Raw genomic sequence first — 20,821 nt, forward strand, 5'->3', positions numbered from 1 at the left:
ATTAATGTTGGCTGAGAGTGACAAAGTTACTGTTGTTTTTGCCAGTGAGTCTTATAGTAGCAACGATTAATTATCAGAAGCTCTTGGAAGGACATTGGGTGAAACAGGATGCGGTGGAAATAGAGATGACCATCTTGACTGCTATTGTAATGGACTTCAAAAAAAAGTCAAAAAGAAAAAAAGCTGCCATTAGTAGTAGATGTGACTTTTTTGGAAGAGAACAAAATGTTCCATAAATGAAACATGTGGTTTCACTTGCAGCACATTTTGTACGTTGTCACCAATGAAGTTTAGGATTTTTTATTACTTTTTCATTAAAATGTCTTACTGGTTTCACTCAGGAGGCAAAACTTTTCATGTGGCTTTAATTGTTTCTGTCATAAAAGTCATAGCATCCATGTAATAGAAATAGTTTTGCAGACCACAGCTTCATATTGCCTATTAATCCTCTTCCATTTTCTGTACCTACAACTCATTGGGCCATCCCAAAGACAGAAAAAGTTCCTCTCTTGCAATTAAGACCAACCAGGAACTTCTACTGAAGTTAGGGGGGGGTGGGAAATCACTTTGTGTCAATACTGGTTTATTAGATTTTTGTTTCGGCTATCTTAGCTCACAAATGTAAGTTCACGTGGCTGCGTATTGAAGGAGAGAGTTTGTACTGATTTTTTTCTAAATTAGTGAAACTCCAGAAGATTAAAACAATAAAAGGCATTTTTCTGTGTAGTTCCAGTCAGATGCAAGAGGTGGTAGTGTTTCAAACAGGAGCAAAGAGCTGTGGCAGTGTTGTTTCAAGGTGGCTTTGGACAGGCCTTTTACCCCCCCTTTTGCTTCATTTTTCCATTATACAAAACCTGCTTGAGGTCCAACTCGCATGTCCCACCCCAGCAGCCCAGCTATTAGACTGTGCGTCTGCCATCAGTCTGGGCTTCCCTGTCACCAATCCTAACTCAGATAAACGAGCGTAATTATTGTTGCAGTCAAAACAGTTACTTGTTTCCACAGATGATATCTAAAGCTGAAAAAGAAAAAAAAAAAAAGAAAAAAAAAAAAAGAAGGGAGTGAGTGTTATCTTGCTAATTTAAGATCGGCTGCTGTTAAGGTATCTGCTTTCCTCGGAGAGAGTCACAGTTTTGCTGTTTAACCTTCAGCCCGGGGGGGAGGTGACGCCGACCCCTACCGCAGGCTCTAAAGCCTGTAAGAAGTAATTAAAATGCCAGGAAACAGCAAGAGCAGATCAACTGCCTTTTGCCTGATTCTCGGTTCAGTGTTTGTTTCAGAGCTTGCTAGGAAATGCCACTGCTGTCTTTAGTTGCTGCCCCAGAGCAAAAGCCTTTCTTCTCGGACACCTTGGCCGTTAGGAGCACCCAACAAGTCGTGTAGCCCCCTGCTTTCACTTTGTCTTAGCACGAGCCCTTGCTTATTCATCAAATGTTTAAACGTTGTGTTTTTCAGCTCAAGGATGACAAAGACAAGCCCAGCCTTGGAAGGGTCCTCAGCAACAGCCCTGCCCGCTGTCCAGCTTTCTGAGCAGGTCCCACTGACGTCTCCTTCCCTGAAGCCCCTGCAGATGGACGAAGATGACAGCCTGTCTCCTCACCTCCTGTTGCCAGACAGCATCAGCCAGCTGGAAGAGTTTGGCAGGCAGAAGAAATGGCACAAGAAGCAGCATAAACACCATCGCCAAAGACAGTTCAATGACCTCTGGGTTCGGATAGAAGACAGGTGAGTCGTAACTTTTACGGTCCCTGTCCTTTTCCTACTGTCTCTTGACTAGTTGCTCTTTACAGATCACAGGTCGTGTTGATTAGACAATAAAGAGGGTTTGAAAAAGGCTAAATGGGAGAGACAGGGAGTGAAATGGTGGTTTTGGAGCCTAATGAAGAATTAGGAAGGCAGCTTATAGGCATGTTTGATGTAAAAGTAAAGAGAAAAAAGACCAATGTTTAGAAGATTTTAAATACACAAAAACAAAGACTTGTCAGAGTAAAACCAGGGAAAAAATAACAATGGAAAATACTCTGCGTTCACCCACTTCCTTCCAGTAATTATTTTCCAACCTTTACTGTCAGTTTTCACCCAAAGACTCTCCCATTTTCCAAGCATACAGACTGTTCCTGAGAGGTTTTAGAATTCTGACAAACCTGACACTCAATCTTAACTGTGTTCTGGGACTGAAATGTTTTAACATCTCAGACTGCGCTGAAAACAGCAAACTCGGGTAAAATGAAGTACTTGGCTAAGGCGTCTATGTGAAGACAATAGAGGTAGGCACGTTTCTGTGGCCAATATTGGTCCAAGGTTAAAAACTTCCAAACAGTGTTTGAATAAGGTCTTCATGTTTGACCAGGGCTTCTTGATGTGTGCTTTTAGGATTCCCGGGCAATTTATTCTCCCTCCTCTAAAACTGAGAAGGCTCTTACTGCCTTTATCCAGGCCAAGTCATGGGCAGATAAACAGCCACAGTGTTTATAGATCTCCTAACAAGTAAAAGGAATGAAATAATCTGTTGAGAACTGGCTGCTCGCCTATACATGTGATGATTATGTTTGATCGTTACTTTTATTCCCATTTTCATAGCACCTAAATTCTCTGCTAGTAAAATGAGTCAGTCTCTCAGAGGCTTCTCCATTTGCTAAGGAAAAAACTCCACGTATTTGTGTTTTGGGATTATTTTTTTATTATTTTTATTTTCTTTTTAATGTAGCAGTTGCCTCTCTCTTTTTTTTTCCGTAGTTTATTGTATTCTCAGGGTGAATTATGCAAGGATTCTTATTAAGGTGGTGCATATTAATCTTAATGTAGTAAAGCTATTTCTGAGGTTAATGCCATCCTTGGTAAGAAGGATTCATGTGTTTTGTTCTCAAAGCGCGTTCGGGGGTTGGATGCAGCCCGCATGAACTAGGAGGCATTTGGTTCAAAATAGTTGATTGCCTTGAGGACAAGGGACTTTTCTTTCTTCTGCATGGGGGCCACTGAATCGTGGTGTCCCATGACGCCCCAGCATTTCACAAGGGTGTCTGGGTCAGCTCGCCATGCGTGTCATACAGCTGAGGTGCTGAGATGTGGTGGGAGCCTGGCAGTTAGGCGCAACCCTCCTGCCCTTATCCTATCTATCCAGAAAGGATTTTGGATATTGGGCCTGATAGGGCTGTGGAAATGTGCAGCTGGGGGCTTGAAGCAGTGGTGCTTGCATAGCTTCGGCAGACTTTTGCTGGTTTTGTTTCAACAAGAAATGTTCCTAGGAAAAGTATTTTAAAGGGTAGTTCCCCAGGTTAGAGTTAAATTGTTTGGTTTGTGCTCCCGTGAGATTTCATCTGAATCGAAACCTTTTTTCCCTCTACTTCCATTTCATAAGGATGGAGATTGGGATAAGGAAATGTAAGTTTCCGCTCCCACCACGCTGGTGATGAACCAGACGCTGCATGTCGCCTGCCTTGCTGAAAGATCCCAGGGAGATATTAGTGGGAGATCACAGCCCTAGAAATGAGGAAAGGCTGGAAGAAGGGAAGTCTGCCTTAGGGCTTTCAGATGGTTTTAGTGCTTATGCAGTTCTGGAGTAACTTCTGGTGTTTTCCTGGAAACAAAACAAAACAAAAAATACAAACTGTTCAGCTAAATCAGAGAGTCACAACCAGCTCTGGTTTCCCCATAAATTGGATGGGGTCTCGACTTTCATAAACCAGCTGCTACATATTGTGCTTTTGGCAGTTGGGTTTCATCAGCATTAATTGCAAGCTGGACCTTGCACAAGGCAATAAACAATGAGGTTTCTCTAACTGGTTCCTTTCTGATTGGCAAGAAAAGAGCAGAAATGTGTGCCTATCACCAGACTGTAGCGTGATCATTCTGGGGAGGAAACAACCAGGATGGCTGATAACGCGGGCAGTGCAGTGTGACCTGTGCGGGAGAGAAGCACGTGGCCTCACATTTTGTTGCCTTAGTGATGTTCACCAGCAAGACTGTTAGCACTTGGGTTTGGAGGATAATCGGTGTACTAGAAGTTCGTGCTCTGGCCTGTCCCATAGATCCATTGTGCGTTTGCATATATTTAAATCGTGTTCTGTACAGGCTGAGGTCTCTGCATATAGGGTTACCTTGAGCTATGGCTCCATGTTGGCGAATGGTTCTTCTTCCAGTTTGAGTTTCCTGACTCACGTGTTGTCACCTGAAACTTGACTTGTTCACCTTTGAGACAGAGGGATTTAGGTCATTGCTGCGGCTTTTGGATGAAAGCTGCATAAACCTCACTGGTTCCGTGCGAGGTGTCCCGAATTCAGCCGTGTGAGCTGCCTTTCAACCTGAAAAGTCAAAGAGAAGTATACAGGTGGGGGACAAATCCAGGCGAATTTAAACCAGATTATTGATTCTTGTATGAGCCTCGTTGAACTGTGAAATGACTGTGGTTCATACAGCTCTTTTCCAAAGCTTTATTGACCGTGGATTCAAGGACTTTATGAGCCATGAATTGCAGGGCTTTTTATGGACTATGCATTTCTAGGCTATCTCATACACTTCCATGGAAATCTTGGGGTGTTTTTTTAAGCTACCAACACAGAAACAAAGGAAATGAACACAGGAGAACAATCTTAAAGGAACATCAAAGGTCTGACTCCAACCTATAAAAGCCAGGAAATCCATAATTAATGGTTCCACTAAGACTTCAGCTCACACAGTCGTTCGGGTCTAATCTGAGGTTATAGCTACAATCTGAAACGGCCTCGTGAAAAATGAGTCATCATTTAATGTCACACATCATTATTAGTATTTACTTTCAGTTATACCTTGGAGATTGTCCTTTCCTTTTTGTTCTGGCTTAACAGCTGAGGCATTTGAGTTGGCACCCCTGAGTGGACAGTGTTTAGATTTGTGTGTTGGAGGGTTAGTACTGCTGTGAAGGATGAGAAAGCCTCCCCTCTCTCTTCTCCCTGTCTTTGACAGAGCTAAGATTTGCTGATCTCCTGGGTAATCGGCTGCACTGAAGGCTATTAAAAAATAAAAAATGCTGATGAAATGTGTGGTTTCCTCTCCCTTCTGCCCTCTTCCCCCAAAATCTAAACAAAATTTGAAAGTCCTGCCTGGCTGCAGTTTGTGTTTGAAATTGTCAAGAATCAAAATTAAATGGACATTTCAAGTAGCGGGATTTTTTCTTTAATTACTTGGTTTTGCAGAAATGCGCTGATCTGAAGTCTGTCTTGGGGAGGAATTTGAACTTAGATGAAACTTAAACCCTAGCTAGCTCCTGCAGCCAAGAGCCAGCTGGGGCAGCAGGGAGGGAAGGCAAAACCCTTGAGCTGGAAGGCTGCGGCTGGCATACAGGGCATGTTATTGTTCCTGCTAGCTAAGCTTCTCCTTGCAATATAAAAAATTAATTGCAAATCATTCACTGGCTTTTAATGATGAGCTGCTCAGTTAATGGAAAGAATAGAGAAATGTCTGTGACGGTTCAGAGTAGTCAATGAAGGATGGATCAGGACCGTACCTTTGTTCGAGCAGGCAGAGGGTTTAAGGCCACAAATGAAAGGAGCCCAAGAGAACAGAGAACCTCTCCCAGCTGCAGAGGGAGCATTGTAGCTCCTGGGGCCCTAAGGCAGGGTGGGAGGAAAGCTCCTGGGAGAAGGCAGGGAAGTCAGTAACTCGGAGGGTGTTCCAGGAGGCGAGAGCTTTGGAAGGAGCGATGGCAGCTGGGGGATGTGAAAGAAGAGAAATACAGTAGTGGGAAGAAAGATTCAGAGAGGATCTAATGGGCAAATCCAAAGGTTTGTTCCCGCTGCCGAGGAAGAGATGTGGGTAAAGATGGTGTTTGGAAAGACTCTGAGGTCACGCAGATGCTTCACTTGCATGGGAAAGAAATTCAAGCAAAAGAGTTGTTATCTGAAGAGAAAAAAAAAAAGGAAATATTGTCCCAGACGTAAGCTCAGCCCTGCAAAACCTGCCTTTAGTGGGAAACGAAATTAATTCCCCCTGTAATTGGAAATGTCATTTCTCTGATAGCCCAGTGCTGACTATTCACCCCCATACGAATGCAATAACATCACAAATACCAATTTCTTTGGGAAGCAACAGTTATTTTAGGGAAGGGAAAAAAAAAAAAAAAAAAAAGAAAAAAGTTATGCCATTGATGGATGAAGGGAGACAATGTGTAATAAACTGCACTAAGAGTGCCTGTATAGAGTGAACCTTATCAGTTTGGATGGAATTTAAGCACTTAGCCTGTTATCCTTTCTTTCAAGACAATACAGTGATGGAAAACAGAACTCTGTCAACTCAGACAAACTTTTAATTTCATTTAACCGCATCTGAAAGGTAAATTTCAGTAAATGAATCCAAATTGCTTCCTTTTCACAACACACGGTGCTGAAATACAGTACTTAACTTCATTAAAGAAAAGACTGCTTTTCTTTAGAGGAGACCTAGACACTTTTGAAGTCTAACAGGTAAATTGTGGTCAGATGATTTCCCCCCACATGGTAGCTTTGAGCTTGAAATTTCCATCACTGGGGCCTTGTTTGTTTAAATTACTGTATCCGCCTCCCTGGTAAGGGTACTGCTTGGAGAGCGCATGCCAACCGATGCTCGTGGAGAGGGGGAGCGCTCCCTCCTCCAGCCTGTCTCTGTGCAGCCAAGTAAGCAGTTGCCACCACTGCATTTATTTGCCCTGTGTTCAACCAAGGATGAGGATGCAGCTTCGGGACCTTTCCAGCTTGTTATAGTGAACTTGCTCCAGCAGCCAGGAACAGCGGGAGCATAGGTGTCTTGGAGTCCCACCTTCCTTCCCTGGTCACACCTCGTTGTTGTTTGGGGCTTAGCTCTGTTGTGTGGCCCCTTGGCTTTCCTCCAGCACTTGTCTACCGTTTTCTTTGCTGTTCTCCCAACAGGGTTTCCTTCTCAGGAAACCTTCATGAGGACAGTCCCTACCAGTCACTGCCCCCAGTCTCCAAGGCATGGCAGAGAAGTATCTACTCCTCAGAAGAATCTCGTGGTTCGACAGCTTGGGTACAAGACCCTTCTGTCGTGCTGAGTGGTCTCAAAACACCTCCTGGACAAATGCTCCCTCTTGGTTCCTTGGTGGCAGCTGAACCTTTGTATCTTCAACTGGCCTGAAATCTGCTCTTAGTTTGCCCAGTTTTTTTAAGAACTCTGGTGGATATACAGTGGCCAGAAGAAGACTTTTGGGCAGTGAAGCAGTACGTCAGTTGGTCCCTCTCCCAGTGTTGTGTGCCTCTCTTGAACATGCAGTCTTGCTTCTGTGAAGGCATCCTCAGCTCCTGAGCAGAGAGCAAAGCGTGGGGAGTGCTGTATTTTCCCCTTCTTAGTTTCTTACCGTTTCCATTTGATCCCCCTTTAAGATGAGCAGATGGCTTGATGCTTTAAACAAGCACTGATGTTGGCAATTCTTTCATCGTGCCCTTTGCACAGCCCCAAGTACGCAAGCCCTCCAGTGGAAGTAAAATAACAGCGCTCCGCGCAGTAGAAATGAGAGGTAAATCTCCTGGCTGTAACATATGATACAGTGATGACATATCCTCCCTCCCTCCCTGGATGGTTTTTATTGAGGCTTCTTGGATTATCAGGTTGGTCAGAGTGCACAGAATGCATTAATTAAAGCGTGAAACCTGGGCTCAGCACACAACTCTCTCGTGCATCGCAGTGACGGATGGGAAGTCCTGACATTCGTGTCCAAAATTCTTGCATCTCCATGTTAATAGACCCTCCCTGTCAGCTGGCTGTGAGTGATAGCTTCTTTCCCCTTGTGGAGTCAAAGAGTTAATTTGTTATCCTCCAGATGGGGCTGAAAAGATGTGCAGCCACACTTTCACCTGCTGGACACGCAAAAAGATCTGCATGCTTTACTTTGTTCTGTTGTTCTCTATAATGTGCTGCCATTGTGTGATGAAACAAACACAGGTAAGCTTAAAAAAAAATAAGCAAAACCCTTACGTATTTACTGTCACTATTGCTTAATTGTCTCACTATCAGTATGAACAATTAATATGAAGCAGTATGCAAGCCCTATTTTAATGAAAACTATAAATACCTGAAAACAAAATCATTAGAGATACAGAAGTCCCTTGGAAATAGAGACGTAATTTGTATATGGATTTCAATTTTATTTCATGAAACTATATTCCTTATTGGTAATGCAGTAGGTATTTTATTTTTGTGAAATTTAAATCCATCATAAATATTAAATCCATATTTTGAAGGCGAGCAAGTAACAAAATTGGAGCACGCTAAAGCTAGGATTTTTGAACAGTGAGGTATTTTTCAGCACTGGATATCCAAGAGCCCTTTCTGCTCCTTCCTCCTCAATGCTGATAAAGATGGAAAATACAATACGAGATGTTTTATGGAACCTATTAAGAGCTTTCTCTTCCTTTCTTGTTTTCTGCTCTTCATTTGGGATGTGTTGAGTAAAGATAGCCTATATTATGCGTTGATATCTACCCCGGTTTGGTGTATTTCTGACTTGGGCTGAAAGTAGCCCTATCATTGCTAGCTTTGTTAATCTGCCTAAGATCTGTCTGATGCAGCACAAACAAAATGTTTGCTTAGGATTCAGTTTCAAGAAGGAGCAGCTGCTGAGTTGTGACAATCTTTTCCTCCGTGGTGCACATCCCCACTTGTTCCGCTGTTTCTCAGCCAGCGCAGTCTCATTTCCTCACCCAGTGCCAGGACTCTTGAATCTGGACAACCTGTTAACTTTTCAGTTCCATGGTTCTCCATTTTCTGCTTCAAATTTTCTTTCTCCAATACTCTTTCTACCTGCCCTTTTTAACTCTGGCTGCATGCACTTGGCATGGGCCCTGGAGCAAGGAGTGGAAGGGGACCCCTCCAGCATCTCCATCCCCAGACCTCTGCACTCACCTCCAGCTCTCTGAGCTCACCTAGCTCACGAGGTGTCCTTCTTCACTTTGTTAACCAGGAGGTAGACCTCCATGTTATTTCATCATCTTTTCTTTTTCCTACCATTTTCACACAGATGTCTGTGTGGCCAAGAACACTGCAGATCAGGCAAGACAGTCAGCGCTGGCTCCATTTATTCTTTGCTAAATCCATGGACATCATAAAGTGGTCCAGGCTCTTTTTGCTGATGCTTTTTCTTCTCTTGGCGAATCTGCAGCCTCATGGGCAGTCTCTGTGATAGTGACCAATGCCAGGCGTGGGGGGGGCAAACTGTGGTCTGGACACCTACAATAATAAGTCGTTAGCACAACCTTTATGCTTATGCATTAGATCATTTTTTTTTTATTTAACAGACATTGGAAATGTGCTTACGGTTGGCGTTAAACTAGTGAAAAGGTGCCCGTGGGTATAAATGTAGAAGCAAGTTTATTTTACCTACTGCTTGTTTTAATGTTATGAAGCTACCACGGTTGACTAGGTTAGACTCTATTTAAAGTCTTGAGATTCCCAGCCACAACTGCTCAGTCATAAAAATAAGGTTTCAGGATGGGACCTGTAGTACAAAGTGTCTCCTGTGGAGCAAGGCAAAAAAAGGAGGGTGCTTTTTCCACCAAAAGCGTTAACGCTAAGTGAGTTTGACTGTCTTCTGTGTTAATGCAAGGCTTTTTCTCCAGCTATTTTTAGTCTGTTCCAGCAGTGTATCCCACTGTGGCCTGGTATGCAAGAAAAGTTTGCTGTGAGGTTTGCAAACACTTGTATTTCTGTGTTGTGAGAACAGAGCATTTGTGTGTTTTTGGAGCGTGTGTTCCTTCGGCGACTGAAAGGAAGGGCAGACCGCGCATGTGATCCGCGCACATGTTTATTGTTGCCTGTGAATAACCATGTACAGCAAATGGGCTCTGGACAAAAGCTTGTTAGCAGATGTCGTCATGGCCCTTCCAATTTATAAATATGAGCCTTGACATTTATATTTTCCATATCCAGAGCTTTCACTAGCCAGATGTTCTGAGGATTGGCTCCTTGGAGTCTTTAACTGTGACTCCTCGTGGCATATTCTCAGTTGCACACACAAAAAAATAAAACCGTTATTTCTGGCTCCTGTCAAACAGATAAGGAGGGAGAATGCACCGAGTACCCTCAGGTAAAGGGAGTTCCTCTAAATCTGAAATGCGGTTTAAGACAGCTCTACCAAACTCTGTTCACTCAGCTGAAAATGAAGTTGTCTGGTGTAGCAGGCAGAGAGAATTCCGGACACAGCAGTGTTTTTACCCTTGCTATTCGGGGTGGGTGAAGAACGCGGTTTGTGTTATCCTTGCAAGGCTGACTGCAGCTGCAGACACTGTACGAAGTGCCAAGTGGGCTTGTGCCCGGGGTGAGCAGGATTCCTGAAACACAGAAGTGGGTAGTAAAGGACCTGCACTGCTTAATTGCAGTCCTTGGTACGAAGCGTTGTGTTTTCCTGATCGAGCAGGGTGGTGGCCAGCACCACATTCAGACTCCAAACTTTGAGCATGACTTGGCTGACAAAACGTGGCTGCTTCCATCTTCAGAGCAAACTGAATTGCTCCCCAGACTGGTGCGGCCAGCACTGACCCTGCAGGGAGGCTGGACCCCGTGCACGTGAGGTTTGGGGCCGTTGGGGTCAGGAGCAAGGTGTTTCCCTGCCGCTCAGGCTGTGGAAGCAGCAGAGACCCATCGATGCCATGGCTGCCCCTTGCACGGGTGCCCATCAGGGAGAAAAGTTAGTCGCTGTCTCAAAAGCTGGGTTTGGGTTGAAGTGGGACCTCGGAAAGGGCGCTGCTTGCCGCGTTAATGGCTGTCTGCTTCCCTGCCCCAGGGACACACAGATGTGGAGAAGAGATCACTTACCATCTAAAAGCCAGAGCAAACCTTCCCAAGCACTGCCACCCTAAGCTGGACTAAGATACATATTTGAGTCATCTTTGTATCTAGCAGTATCTAAGCCCCCAAAGATTGCAGATCTGCTGTTCCTCAAGGTAAAGCTCCAGGCTTAGCAGAGATACGTAAAATCTGTAAAATATAAAAAACTTCCAGTGAGTTACTGTAAAAAAAAAAAAAAGATGTTTTTCAAATTCAGTGGAAGTGCAAACAAACAACACTGCCAGTGCTAGCCCAGAGGAAAAGGGTAAGGAATATGGGAATTATTTCTGGTTCTGCTGTTCCCCTTCCGATTAGTGAGTCTCATGCCCTGTGAAACGAAGTGAAGTATGACGAGGAGGAGGACAACATCACCTTTGTGGTGGGCGGTTAGTTTATACGAAGGGTTTAACCACAGTTATACTGTGGTAGCAGGTTTATCTAGGACAGAGTCCTCGTAGAGTGAAATGGGGGGAAATCTGATTCCCTGACAGTGCCGGCAGCGCGGGCTGGGAACCCAACAGGACCCCGAAGGGCAGCTGTGGTCCAAGTCCAGTTACTCACCGGAGGAAGGAGAAGTAGGAGTTATTTAAATTCATATGGTTTTAATGTTATAAAGGCTGGGTTCCTGCAATTAGGAAAATGCCAGGCCAAATTCCGATTTCACTCAGATCTCCTCTTTACAATTCCTGAATAACTTCCCTGAACAAAGCAAGCATTATACCGGGGGCTTGAGCCCCCGGCGCTGGCGGGCGAGGGAGCCCAGCCTGTGTCCCCGGGTGTCAGGGTGCCTGGCGCGGCAGTACCGTGCTGCGTGGCGTGGACAGTGCTCACAAGAGCTCGGGTCTGCAGAGACATTCAGGGTCCAGGTTCTGACAGCCGGCAGGGAAAGCGGCTGCAGCGTGGCCAGCAAGCAGCTTCTTGTGATGGCACCTCTGGGCTTTCAGAGGGTTCGCAGGCGCTTGGGGAGAGAGGTTCGTGCTGTGGCTGGTGTCACCGTGGTTGCTTTGCAAGCAGCAGGATGAACCCAAACCTTGTGGGCAATGCAGCAATTTCATGTCCTTGGCATTTCTGCTGATAGATAAGCCTAACGAACCTTTTTTTATTTTGAGAGTGAGTCTGTTGGAAAGAAAAAGAAGCCAGTGCTTTTGTGCAGTGGAACAAGCTTGAATTCAATACTGCTCCAAATAACAGGTTCAAAGATCTGACCCAACCTTAATTATTCTTACTAAGAGAGACTCTGGAAAAATACAAGCAGTGAGCAGGAAAGAGAGCCCAGTGAATTAGAGAGAAAAATGCGATACAGACTAAACGGAGAGAAAAACTGTTATGCGGAGATGGAAAAAGAACAGGGAGAAGGAAAAAGAAAATTAAAATCAAATGGAAAAATGCAGTATATTGGACATCCATTTAAGCCAGTTTATATTTTGGTTGTTCATTCTGTTCCTTAATACGTTGCACAGGCATCTTCTTAGCTGAAATAATTGTGTGACTTAGAGAACAGTCTTGGAGAAAATACTTAATTTTACAGGATGTTTTAGGTATATCCCTACTACTGCCTATTCTAAATCATTTTAAAATCTGGAGGGGAAAGTCGATATCTTTTACAGTGTTAACAAGAAAGTGACAGGGTCAAATATATACATCCCTATGAATGTATGTGTTCCCCAAGCACATCTAAACATGCTTGGTTAATTCTGTGCATCTGCAAAAAATTTTTGAGCCATAGGGCCCACACAATGCCAAACAAACACTTGAGTGCACATAGGGGAGGGCAGACCAAGTCACTCTGGTTCTAATTAATTGAAAGGTTGAGCCCAAGACATAAAATATGGATTATGATTTTGACCACCCCAAAAATGCAAATTGTTTTGCACATGGGGCTGTACTGGTGAGCACAGGCAGTCTGCAAAATGCAGACAAAAGGTAGATATTCTGCTCATGCTTGGGATTTGGTTCAAAACCACCTGATTGCAGCCATCAAATTAACTCTTTGCGTGTTGTGTATCAGCAGGTTGCCCAAAAATCTTCATAGATTGCAGCACTGGCAAGATTTTTACAATACTAAGGCCATCTGTGTGTGCATCCTTAATGTTCTTGTTTACTTTGGCTGTAAGAACTGCAATCACTATCTGTCCAAGGACCAGTGAAACAAGTACTTGGTTATTTGAGCCATGAAGATGAGTGCCTTAATTGCGCATACAGATCAGGTACACAGCCAGATGTGTGCAGTGGGTGGGGATGAGTTTGTGGATGTTTTTGAGCCCACATCACTACTTAGACTATCGTGAATGCATCCTGGCTCGGATGTCAGTGCAGAACTGGTGAAACAAAGGGCTCTGAGCTGTCCCCTCTTAGCAAGGGCCAGGTTCTGGAAAACTGGGATCCATTATCCCAGCTCTGTGATTGCCTCGTCCCAGTGCAGAATCACGGGGGGATATTCTTAGGATATTAGAGAATCATCAAAGCATTTCTTAGAAGGGCAAAGGAAAGAGCTAATGTTGTCATCTCCTGCCTCAGGACCACCCAGACACTCTACAACAAATTATGGGTCTTCAGCTACAATATCTTGAATTATTGTTCACAGGGATTTTAAAGAATTTAATTTCTTTCTTTTTTTTTTCCCCCTCTTTTTTTCCCTTTTTTTTTTTTCTTTTTTTAAAGGATGACATGTAGTTTCCTGATGGGCTGGTTTTAATAAGGTCGAAATCTTTGTTGTTGCCAAATCAGAGAGGAATATAACATCTTTAAGTCATTAGATGGGAATGGGGTAATTACTCAGAGGGTGTGCTTCAAAGGTTATTGGTTTTTACAGCATTCTGTGTTTTTACACCATTCTGCAGTTGTCTGAAAAGGAGTGGCGGGCCTGATTCTGTCACTGCCACATGTGTGGGTGCAGGATTTGTATTTGCAGGGTTTTCCTGAAGGACTTCAGGGCAGGAGGCTGGAAAGGGCCATCATACCCAGTCTCCTCCGGGGATGGGGGAAAGCTCAACCTGACTGCAAGGTGCAGGAAACTTTCCCATATCCTGGAAGTTCACCTCAGAAAAGAGCACTCAGGCTGTGCTGAGTTTGTTTCTCACCTGCTCCTTCCCTACCTGCTAGATGCGTCCTCATTGTCCACCTTTGCATCACTGTGTCCCCATGCCTGAGGGGCCCTCAGGCTGCACTGCTGTGACAGCAAACTCCTCCTCTTTCCCCTGTCTCTGGTGCAGCACTACCCATTGCTCCCATCCCTTCCCATCCCATCCCCATTCCCTCCTCTGGCCCCACAGCAACTTTGCCTTCACAACGTGACCCACCTGTGGGTTTAGGATGCCCCTGTAGTGCTCAGCCTCGCTGCAGGTCAGTGTCACTCCAGGGCTGAATTTGTCATCACAGAGGTATTTTGCAGGTGGCCTGGGCAAGTGGGACCTGCAAATCAGAGGGAGAGCCTGCAAAATGCTTCACGTTGGGTTAATGCTGGTGGTGTCACACTAACGCTTCAAGGTCTTGACTCAGATCAGAGTCAGGGGAGTAATAGAAGTGATTTAATGAGGTTTTGATGGTTCCTTGGTGGGTGTCATAGAGCTGAAAACCAAATCTCCTGGCTTCCAGCCCATGGCCCATTCAGACAGGGGGGCAAAAATGCACTAGAAGCATTTGAGCTGCATTTCAGCATTAAGCCTCCTCCTGTTTACACCATCATGGCCTCCCTGGAACCCCTGATCCAAGCAAGCCACCAACTCCTCCATCGTGTCAAACCTCAGAGACAAGACCCCAAGGAAGGACAGCATGCTGCAGCCCTGCCATGCCTGTTGTTGGGGACCCGCTATGGGGCTGCAGCGGGGAGCTACATCCCCGCCAGCTACTGCTTTTTGCGCGGCAGGATCAGCAGTTTTCCTCTTCCCCACACTGTGGCCCCATCCCTTTGTAGGAACCCGTCCTTACCAGTCAAAGCGCTTACTGGAGCAAGAGCTTGGCTGGGGTTCAGGAGACCTGAATTCCTGAGATAGAGATCTTCAGAAACAGCTCCTCTCGCCTACCTTAGAGACATGCCTTTGGGGGGAAAGGATTGTCATCTGGAGACATCTTGTTCCCCACGAACTGTAGTGGGAACACAGCTGAAGAGCTCTGACTACAAGCCTGCATCTGCCATAGCTATAATTAATCCCACCCTTTAAATCCTATTAAAGGCCAAGGCATCCAGAAGGACTGCCCGTGATTCTCTGTGATGGCACCTTCTGCAGGTGCTGCTGACAGTCTCAGCCCTGCACGTTCAGGAGGTGAAGGTGCTGACGTTACTTCCCTTTGCCCCTCAAGCATCATCCCATCCTTGTGTGCAGTGTCCTGCTCCCCACCGCTGCTGTTCCTGCGACAGTGACAGTCTGGCTCGGGGTTCTGGTGTGCTTGTTCGTGGCTTTCTGTCCTTTCAGAGCAATGCCTGGTGAAATGTGTGCTTCCCTTTCCTGGCAGTACTCTCTTTTTTTCCTCCTAGGGATAAGCCATGGCAGACATGGTCCTAACAAAGAGGAGGGCTGGGGGAATCCATCTCTATCAGCAGCCGTGCGCTGCCCTTTGCCTCTGCACGGGGGTCGGAGGCTCGCAGGTGCCTGTCTCTAGAGGAGAGAATTGGAATAAGGCTGGATCAGAGCTTGACATTTGTCTCAGGTGGAAGGCTGGTTCCCATTTGGGTCTCGCCAGAAGGAAAGCTCAGGTCGGCAGCAGCGGGTTGTTGAGACGCTCCTGGTGCTGTTGCCTGACCCCGCTGTTGATAGCGTGGCTGCAGCTGCCTCCCAGCGACTCTGCCGCTGTGCTGCTCGCAGAGGGTGGATGCTTGCAGTGTAGAAAATGGCCAAAGATCTGGGCTCCCAGTAACCCTGGGGTAAAGGGAAAATAGTAGAGATAAGGCTCTTCTTTGGCTCATCCCCTGACTTGGCCACAAACCAGCGTGTGATACTGCTTACTCATGTAGACACACAAAGGCACTTTACTGCACTACTGCAAATAAGTAGTGGCCTCCTGTAGACCAAAACCGGATTCCTTAATCAGATCCAGGTTGGATTATTTACTTTTTTTTTAATGAACTGAACCTTGTGAAAGCATGAGCCTCTTGGCCTTGATCCCACAAAGGACTTTAGGGCGTGCGGAGTTGTAGGTATGTGAATACTAGCCTTGCTGGAAGCACTCCTGTGCTTCCAGTGCTTAGCATCCTGCTAGGCTGGGACCAGCAGACTCAGCATTCTGCAGGATTTATCCCTCAGGCTGCAAGTGTCTGTAAAAAAAGACAATGCTGAAGAAACAGATGAAGCCTGAGTGTAATGGAGCCTATGCTGATCTAAAGAATACCTTTCAGAAACACAGCAAATAATAGTATGAAAACATCAGGAGATGGGGACTTTGCATTCCCTTTAAGAGGTTACTGTAGTGGTTTTCACAGTTAAATCCTTGTGACTTACTTTTAATGCGATTTTTTTTTTCGCCGGCATGCTCTTTTTTTTTTTTTTTTTTTCCTTCTTGGTTGAGCACCGAGTCCTTTCTTTCAAACATGTGGTCAGATTTCTTGCCAGCCAGCTTGTTTACATACTGCAACAGGTTGGTCCCAGCGCTTTAGGCAGATGTATTTTTCAAATCTTGATTAATAAATTTTGATGACATAAATAGGTCTGGTTAGTTCCAAGAATAATTGTCTTCACTAGCAGAACATTATTCCGATCACCAGGAAAATAATGTGATCAACTCCTTTCACATCTGTTCATTAAATGAAAAGGAAAAAAAAATAGGGCAAAATTTGTTTGAAAAGAAACAGGAAGCATATGCTTAATATCACTTAAAAAAAACCTAGCCATCATAAGGTTAACATCAAATCACAAATGCAAAACAGCCATTATTGTATTTACTCAAAAAAATTTTTCAGTTTACTAGCTCTTTAGGTTTTCAATTGAAACATGCGTTTTTTCAGGATTCAATCTGTGCTGGCACATTGTCCTGATAGGCTTCTTTCATCAGATGCTATTGTAGGAAAGGCTGCCTGAGTCCACATTTGTTTACATTTATTAAAAATAGTTGTCATGTGTTTATATAGCTCCTTTGATCGAGAAAAATCCCCAAACACTGTGTAAGTTGTGCTTAAAAGGGTCACTTCCTCCGCCCTGAGCAGAAACCGTGTTGGGACTGAGGCATGGCAGCAGATTGGAAACACACAGAAATAGCACCATACTTGGGTGGGTCCTCACCCCCCCAGAGCACCATCAGTTTTCCACAAGCTTCAGAACAGTTACTGGGCCCATAAAGGCAGTTTGGACTTTGGGGCCAAAAAGTAGTGTAAAGACCATCTTCCTGGAGATTGCGTATTTTTCATGCACTTTCTTCTGCTTTGCAAATAAAGCAGCAGCGGTACCTACTGCACAAGGCATAGGGCTGGCAATAGCTCAGCTAGATCTACTGCTTCCAGTTTGGGGCGTCTCACTCCAGAGAAAATCAGCTAGGCAGAGCCAGGGGAGAGTAGAAGAAAGGACAGAGGGAAGGTACCTAAGGACTTGGAAAGGTGGGGGGAATAATTTGTTTAAATGAGAGAAGGCTGGGGTGAAACATGCTTAAGTCTTCAAAACACATGAAAGGCTGCTGAGAAGGTGAAGGGAATAAACCTGTCCGCGGGGACAGGAAAAGTCACGAACTTGAGCTGTAGCAAGGGAGATTTGGTGAAACATTAGGCAGTAATTCTGGATGTCAGGAATGGTGAAATGCTGGAATAGATGTCTGCAGAGACTCTGGAATTACCATCATTGCAGGTTCTTTTGAGTCTGGATTAGATATAAATGTCTGGAGGGGTTTAGATCTGTTCCTGTCTTTGGGACAGATGAACCAGAAAGTCCCTCCTGGTCCTACCTTCGGTTGTTCTGCTGTGGTGTCACGTGTGGTCAGGTGAGCCCTGCTTATATGGGTAAACCGAGTCATGCTAAAAAAATCAGTTTGTGAGCTCCTTGCAAAATCCTCCCAAGCTAAAGCAGAACAGAAACTCCTGCAAAGGATTGCATTTGTGTTTAGTTTTCGGTTTTAAAATGTTCCCAAATCATCAAGGTGCTCCAACATGCCCCCAGCACAGAGGGCTTGAATCATATAATTGGATTCAGTGGGGCCTGTTTGCAGAGTCGGTGCCTGAGGCCCCATTCTGGAGGAAAGTTTTACACATTCTAATGATGGTAAGACAATGTATGACTAATGCACTGATGTGAAAAACTGCCCTATTATCTGATCAAAAGTACAAGCTCATGAATATGATACCGCAGGTCATTTGGCTAAAGGATACCTGGAGTCTTCCAAATTTTTAAAACAATCCCATACACAGAAGCAAAAAAGAGGTATGAACAGTGGAGCCAGTGGTTGCCTGTTCACTACAGATCACGTGGAATGTTTTATGGAAGATATTTTTATCAGACACAAAAGACTGAAATACAGAATATCCTGGGCTGGCAAGAGGAGGCGTGGAAATAATTCAGATTTTCATCCCTCAGATCTGTGATTCATTTTTATTATTCTCTGTGTTCATTTCAGGAATTATCAGAACCTCCTTGAGGACAGTGGAAGGTTTCCAGTTGAGTTCAGGGGACTCTGCTGCTGTTTTCACCCTTAGGGAAGGTCCAGGGGCCAGTGAGGTCCTACGTGCATGTGCAAGCATGCTCAGAGGGAGTTTGGAGACATCACCTCCTGACACCAGGGCCTCCTCTAAGGTTAGGTTATAATCTAACCTGGCTCTCTGGGGTCCCTCTGTGACCCCTAGGAAGAGAAAGACCCTGAGCAAGAGTAAATACCCCCTAGAGACCTGCACTGGAATGGGGTGGACCACCTCCTGGAGAGGTTTCTCTCCCCATTTGCTATAGAAGCAGCCTAGTTACAACCTTGGGCCACAGTTTTTGCCAAGAGTTTTGTAGCATTTGGTAAAAGGGATCGTTCTCTCTAAATATCTCTAAACCACCTTGGCAGTCGGCTAGAAGTAGTTGCATTTAAGAAAATGTTTTGTATGGATAAACTGTGATTCATTTGCTGTTAACATGCTTTGTACACGTTAATGGAAACACACTGTTCTCTCGTAAAGCACTTAAGTATGTTTTAAAAACAAACAACAACCCCACCTAACAGTATTTGTCTTAACAAGGAAACCTTTATAGAAATCTAATGTCTTGAAAAGAGAAAATGACCTTGCTGACTGGGGAGAAAAGTGGTTAAAAATTCTCCAGACTTTTGATAGGAAACTGGGGTTTTAAGTAAACTGTAGGGGTTTTTTTCCCAAAAAAATACCAAAAATGTTTTCAAGGCAGGGAAAAAAAAATGCCACAACAAAAGCCCAACAAAACACTTCTGCCAGTTGACTAGAAAACGGAAACATCACACAGAAGTGTAGAATGTTCATATAAGGCTACTTTAGGAATCCCTTAGATATAGTTGGTTGGTGAATGAGCTCGTGATTCTTTTACAGGGTCCGTGGCCAGCCTGTCCCCCATCGGACATCATCTCATACAGTACGTCCCTGAGGTGCAGAAAGACAGCCTGCACCAGGGACACGAATCTCACTGGCGGGTCAAGCCCATAGAGTGTATCAGGAGCAGGATACACCCAAACAGCAAGTCTGAATGGCATTCTGGCAATGTTTTTTTACATTGAAATTGAAAATCAGACTCTGCTTGCAGTTTAAAATTTAATTTAGGGCTACACTGTGTAGCTCTGTACAGTGACAAACCATAAGCAAAAGATGAGTACAAGCACCTACGCATACTTACCTTATGGAAAACTGGTACAGGGAAAAAAACCCGGAATTGTGATGCCATTGTCAATGTTGCCAAATCTGTGCACCACAGCATCACTCAACAGGATAAATGAGATCTGGATGAGAAGTTGGAGCCTGACTGCATTTCTGCTGAATTACTCCGAGCATGTAGTACCTCGTATCAGAAGTGTGCTTTAACGGTGCTTTGTATTCGCTGTGGGAAGGCCATTCATACTTGACACTATGTATATTACAGGAGCTCGGATATACAGTGCCTAATCTGGTATCATTCTTGCCAGCACTAAATTAACCACTCAAAAAAGCTGGACAAATTTGAAACAGCAGCATTAGCTTATCCCAGATCAACTCTTTGTATTAAGTGACTGCAGAGGTTTTGATGCAATATAGCAGAAGCCCTAAAGCTATATGTCTTGTATCATCAGTTCAAGACATAAACCAACCACTCACCATGGGAATTTAGGTTCCCATGAATTAGGGAATTAAGATTCATGAATTAGAATCAGCAAGGCTTGATTCTGGGTTCCCAGCAGTTTGTTCCTCTGAAACAAGCACTGCTTTTCACTGTCAAAGTCCCAATACTGGTTAGATGGATTATCTGCTCCTATGAAGCAATTCTCCTGTCTTTAATTCAAGACTGCCTTTTATTTTTGCTCTAATTCATTGCACATTAGTGAAGATCACTTCTAGCTACAGAACAACTATCCCACCCAGAAGATGTGGTGACAGTCTAAAGGATGAGGGGAAAAATGAAATTAATTATCCCGAAGCCCAGGGTGAAGTGTAATGTGCAGTGATTGTCTATTGGATTTGATACTGACCCACATGTGTGTTTACCAGTGCCGCCTTCTGGGTGGATTTCTGATGTTCTCACAGTTTGTGATTGACTCAACACATTTGAAGCATCTGAGCTGAAAGCTATCTTAGACAGAAAAAGACAAAAGCCTTCAGTACTACTAAATTCTACTTCTGTGTGTGAAACTGGAGCAAGGTGTGGTTCCTTTTATCCGATATTACGCAAGAGACACTGCCTTTTTCTTCCAAGGTCAGGCTCTCAGATACTGTAGCTAAATATTTGTAGGACTGCATAGCTTCTTACCCCATAAAAAAATATTTTATGGTCATTTTCAGTGTCTCCAAATCCCCTTTATGGAAGATTTAGAAACCAACACAGGGAATCTGCAAGTGTTAGCGTCACATCTTGTTTCCAGGAGTAATTGTCTCTTTCCTCCTTACCCCAGAGCAGAATGCCATGTTTTAAAGCCCAGAATCCAT

General features: G+C 44.5%; 1 protein-coding gene across 1 annotated transcript in view; it reads left to right on the forward strand.

Annotated features, from left to right (window-relative positions):
• The window catches only part of TRABD2B (TraB domain containing 2B), a 306,025-nt gene that overhangs the window by 268,671 nt on the left and 16,533 nt on the right, over nucleotides 1–20,821 (forward strand). Inside the window, exon 6 of the mRNA XM_080407652.1 lies at nucleotides 1,456–1,725. Coding sequence (XP_080263778.1) covers nucleotides 1,456–1,725 — 270 coding nt within the window. The remainder of the gene's footprint in view (nucleotides 1–1,455; nucleotides 1,726–20,821) is intronic.

The sequence above is a fragment of the Falco punctatus genome, assembly GCF_963210335.1.
Source record: "Falco punctatus genome assembly, chromosome: 11".
In the NCBI taxonomy this organism is placed as follows: Eukaryota; Metazoa; Chordata; class Aves; order Falconiformes; family Falconidae; genus Falco; species Falco punctatus.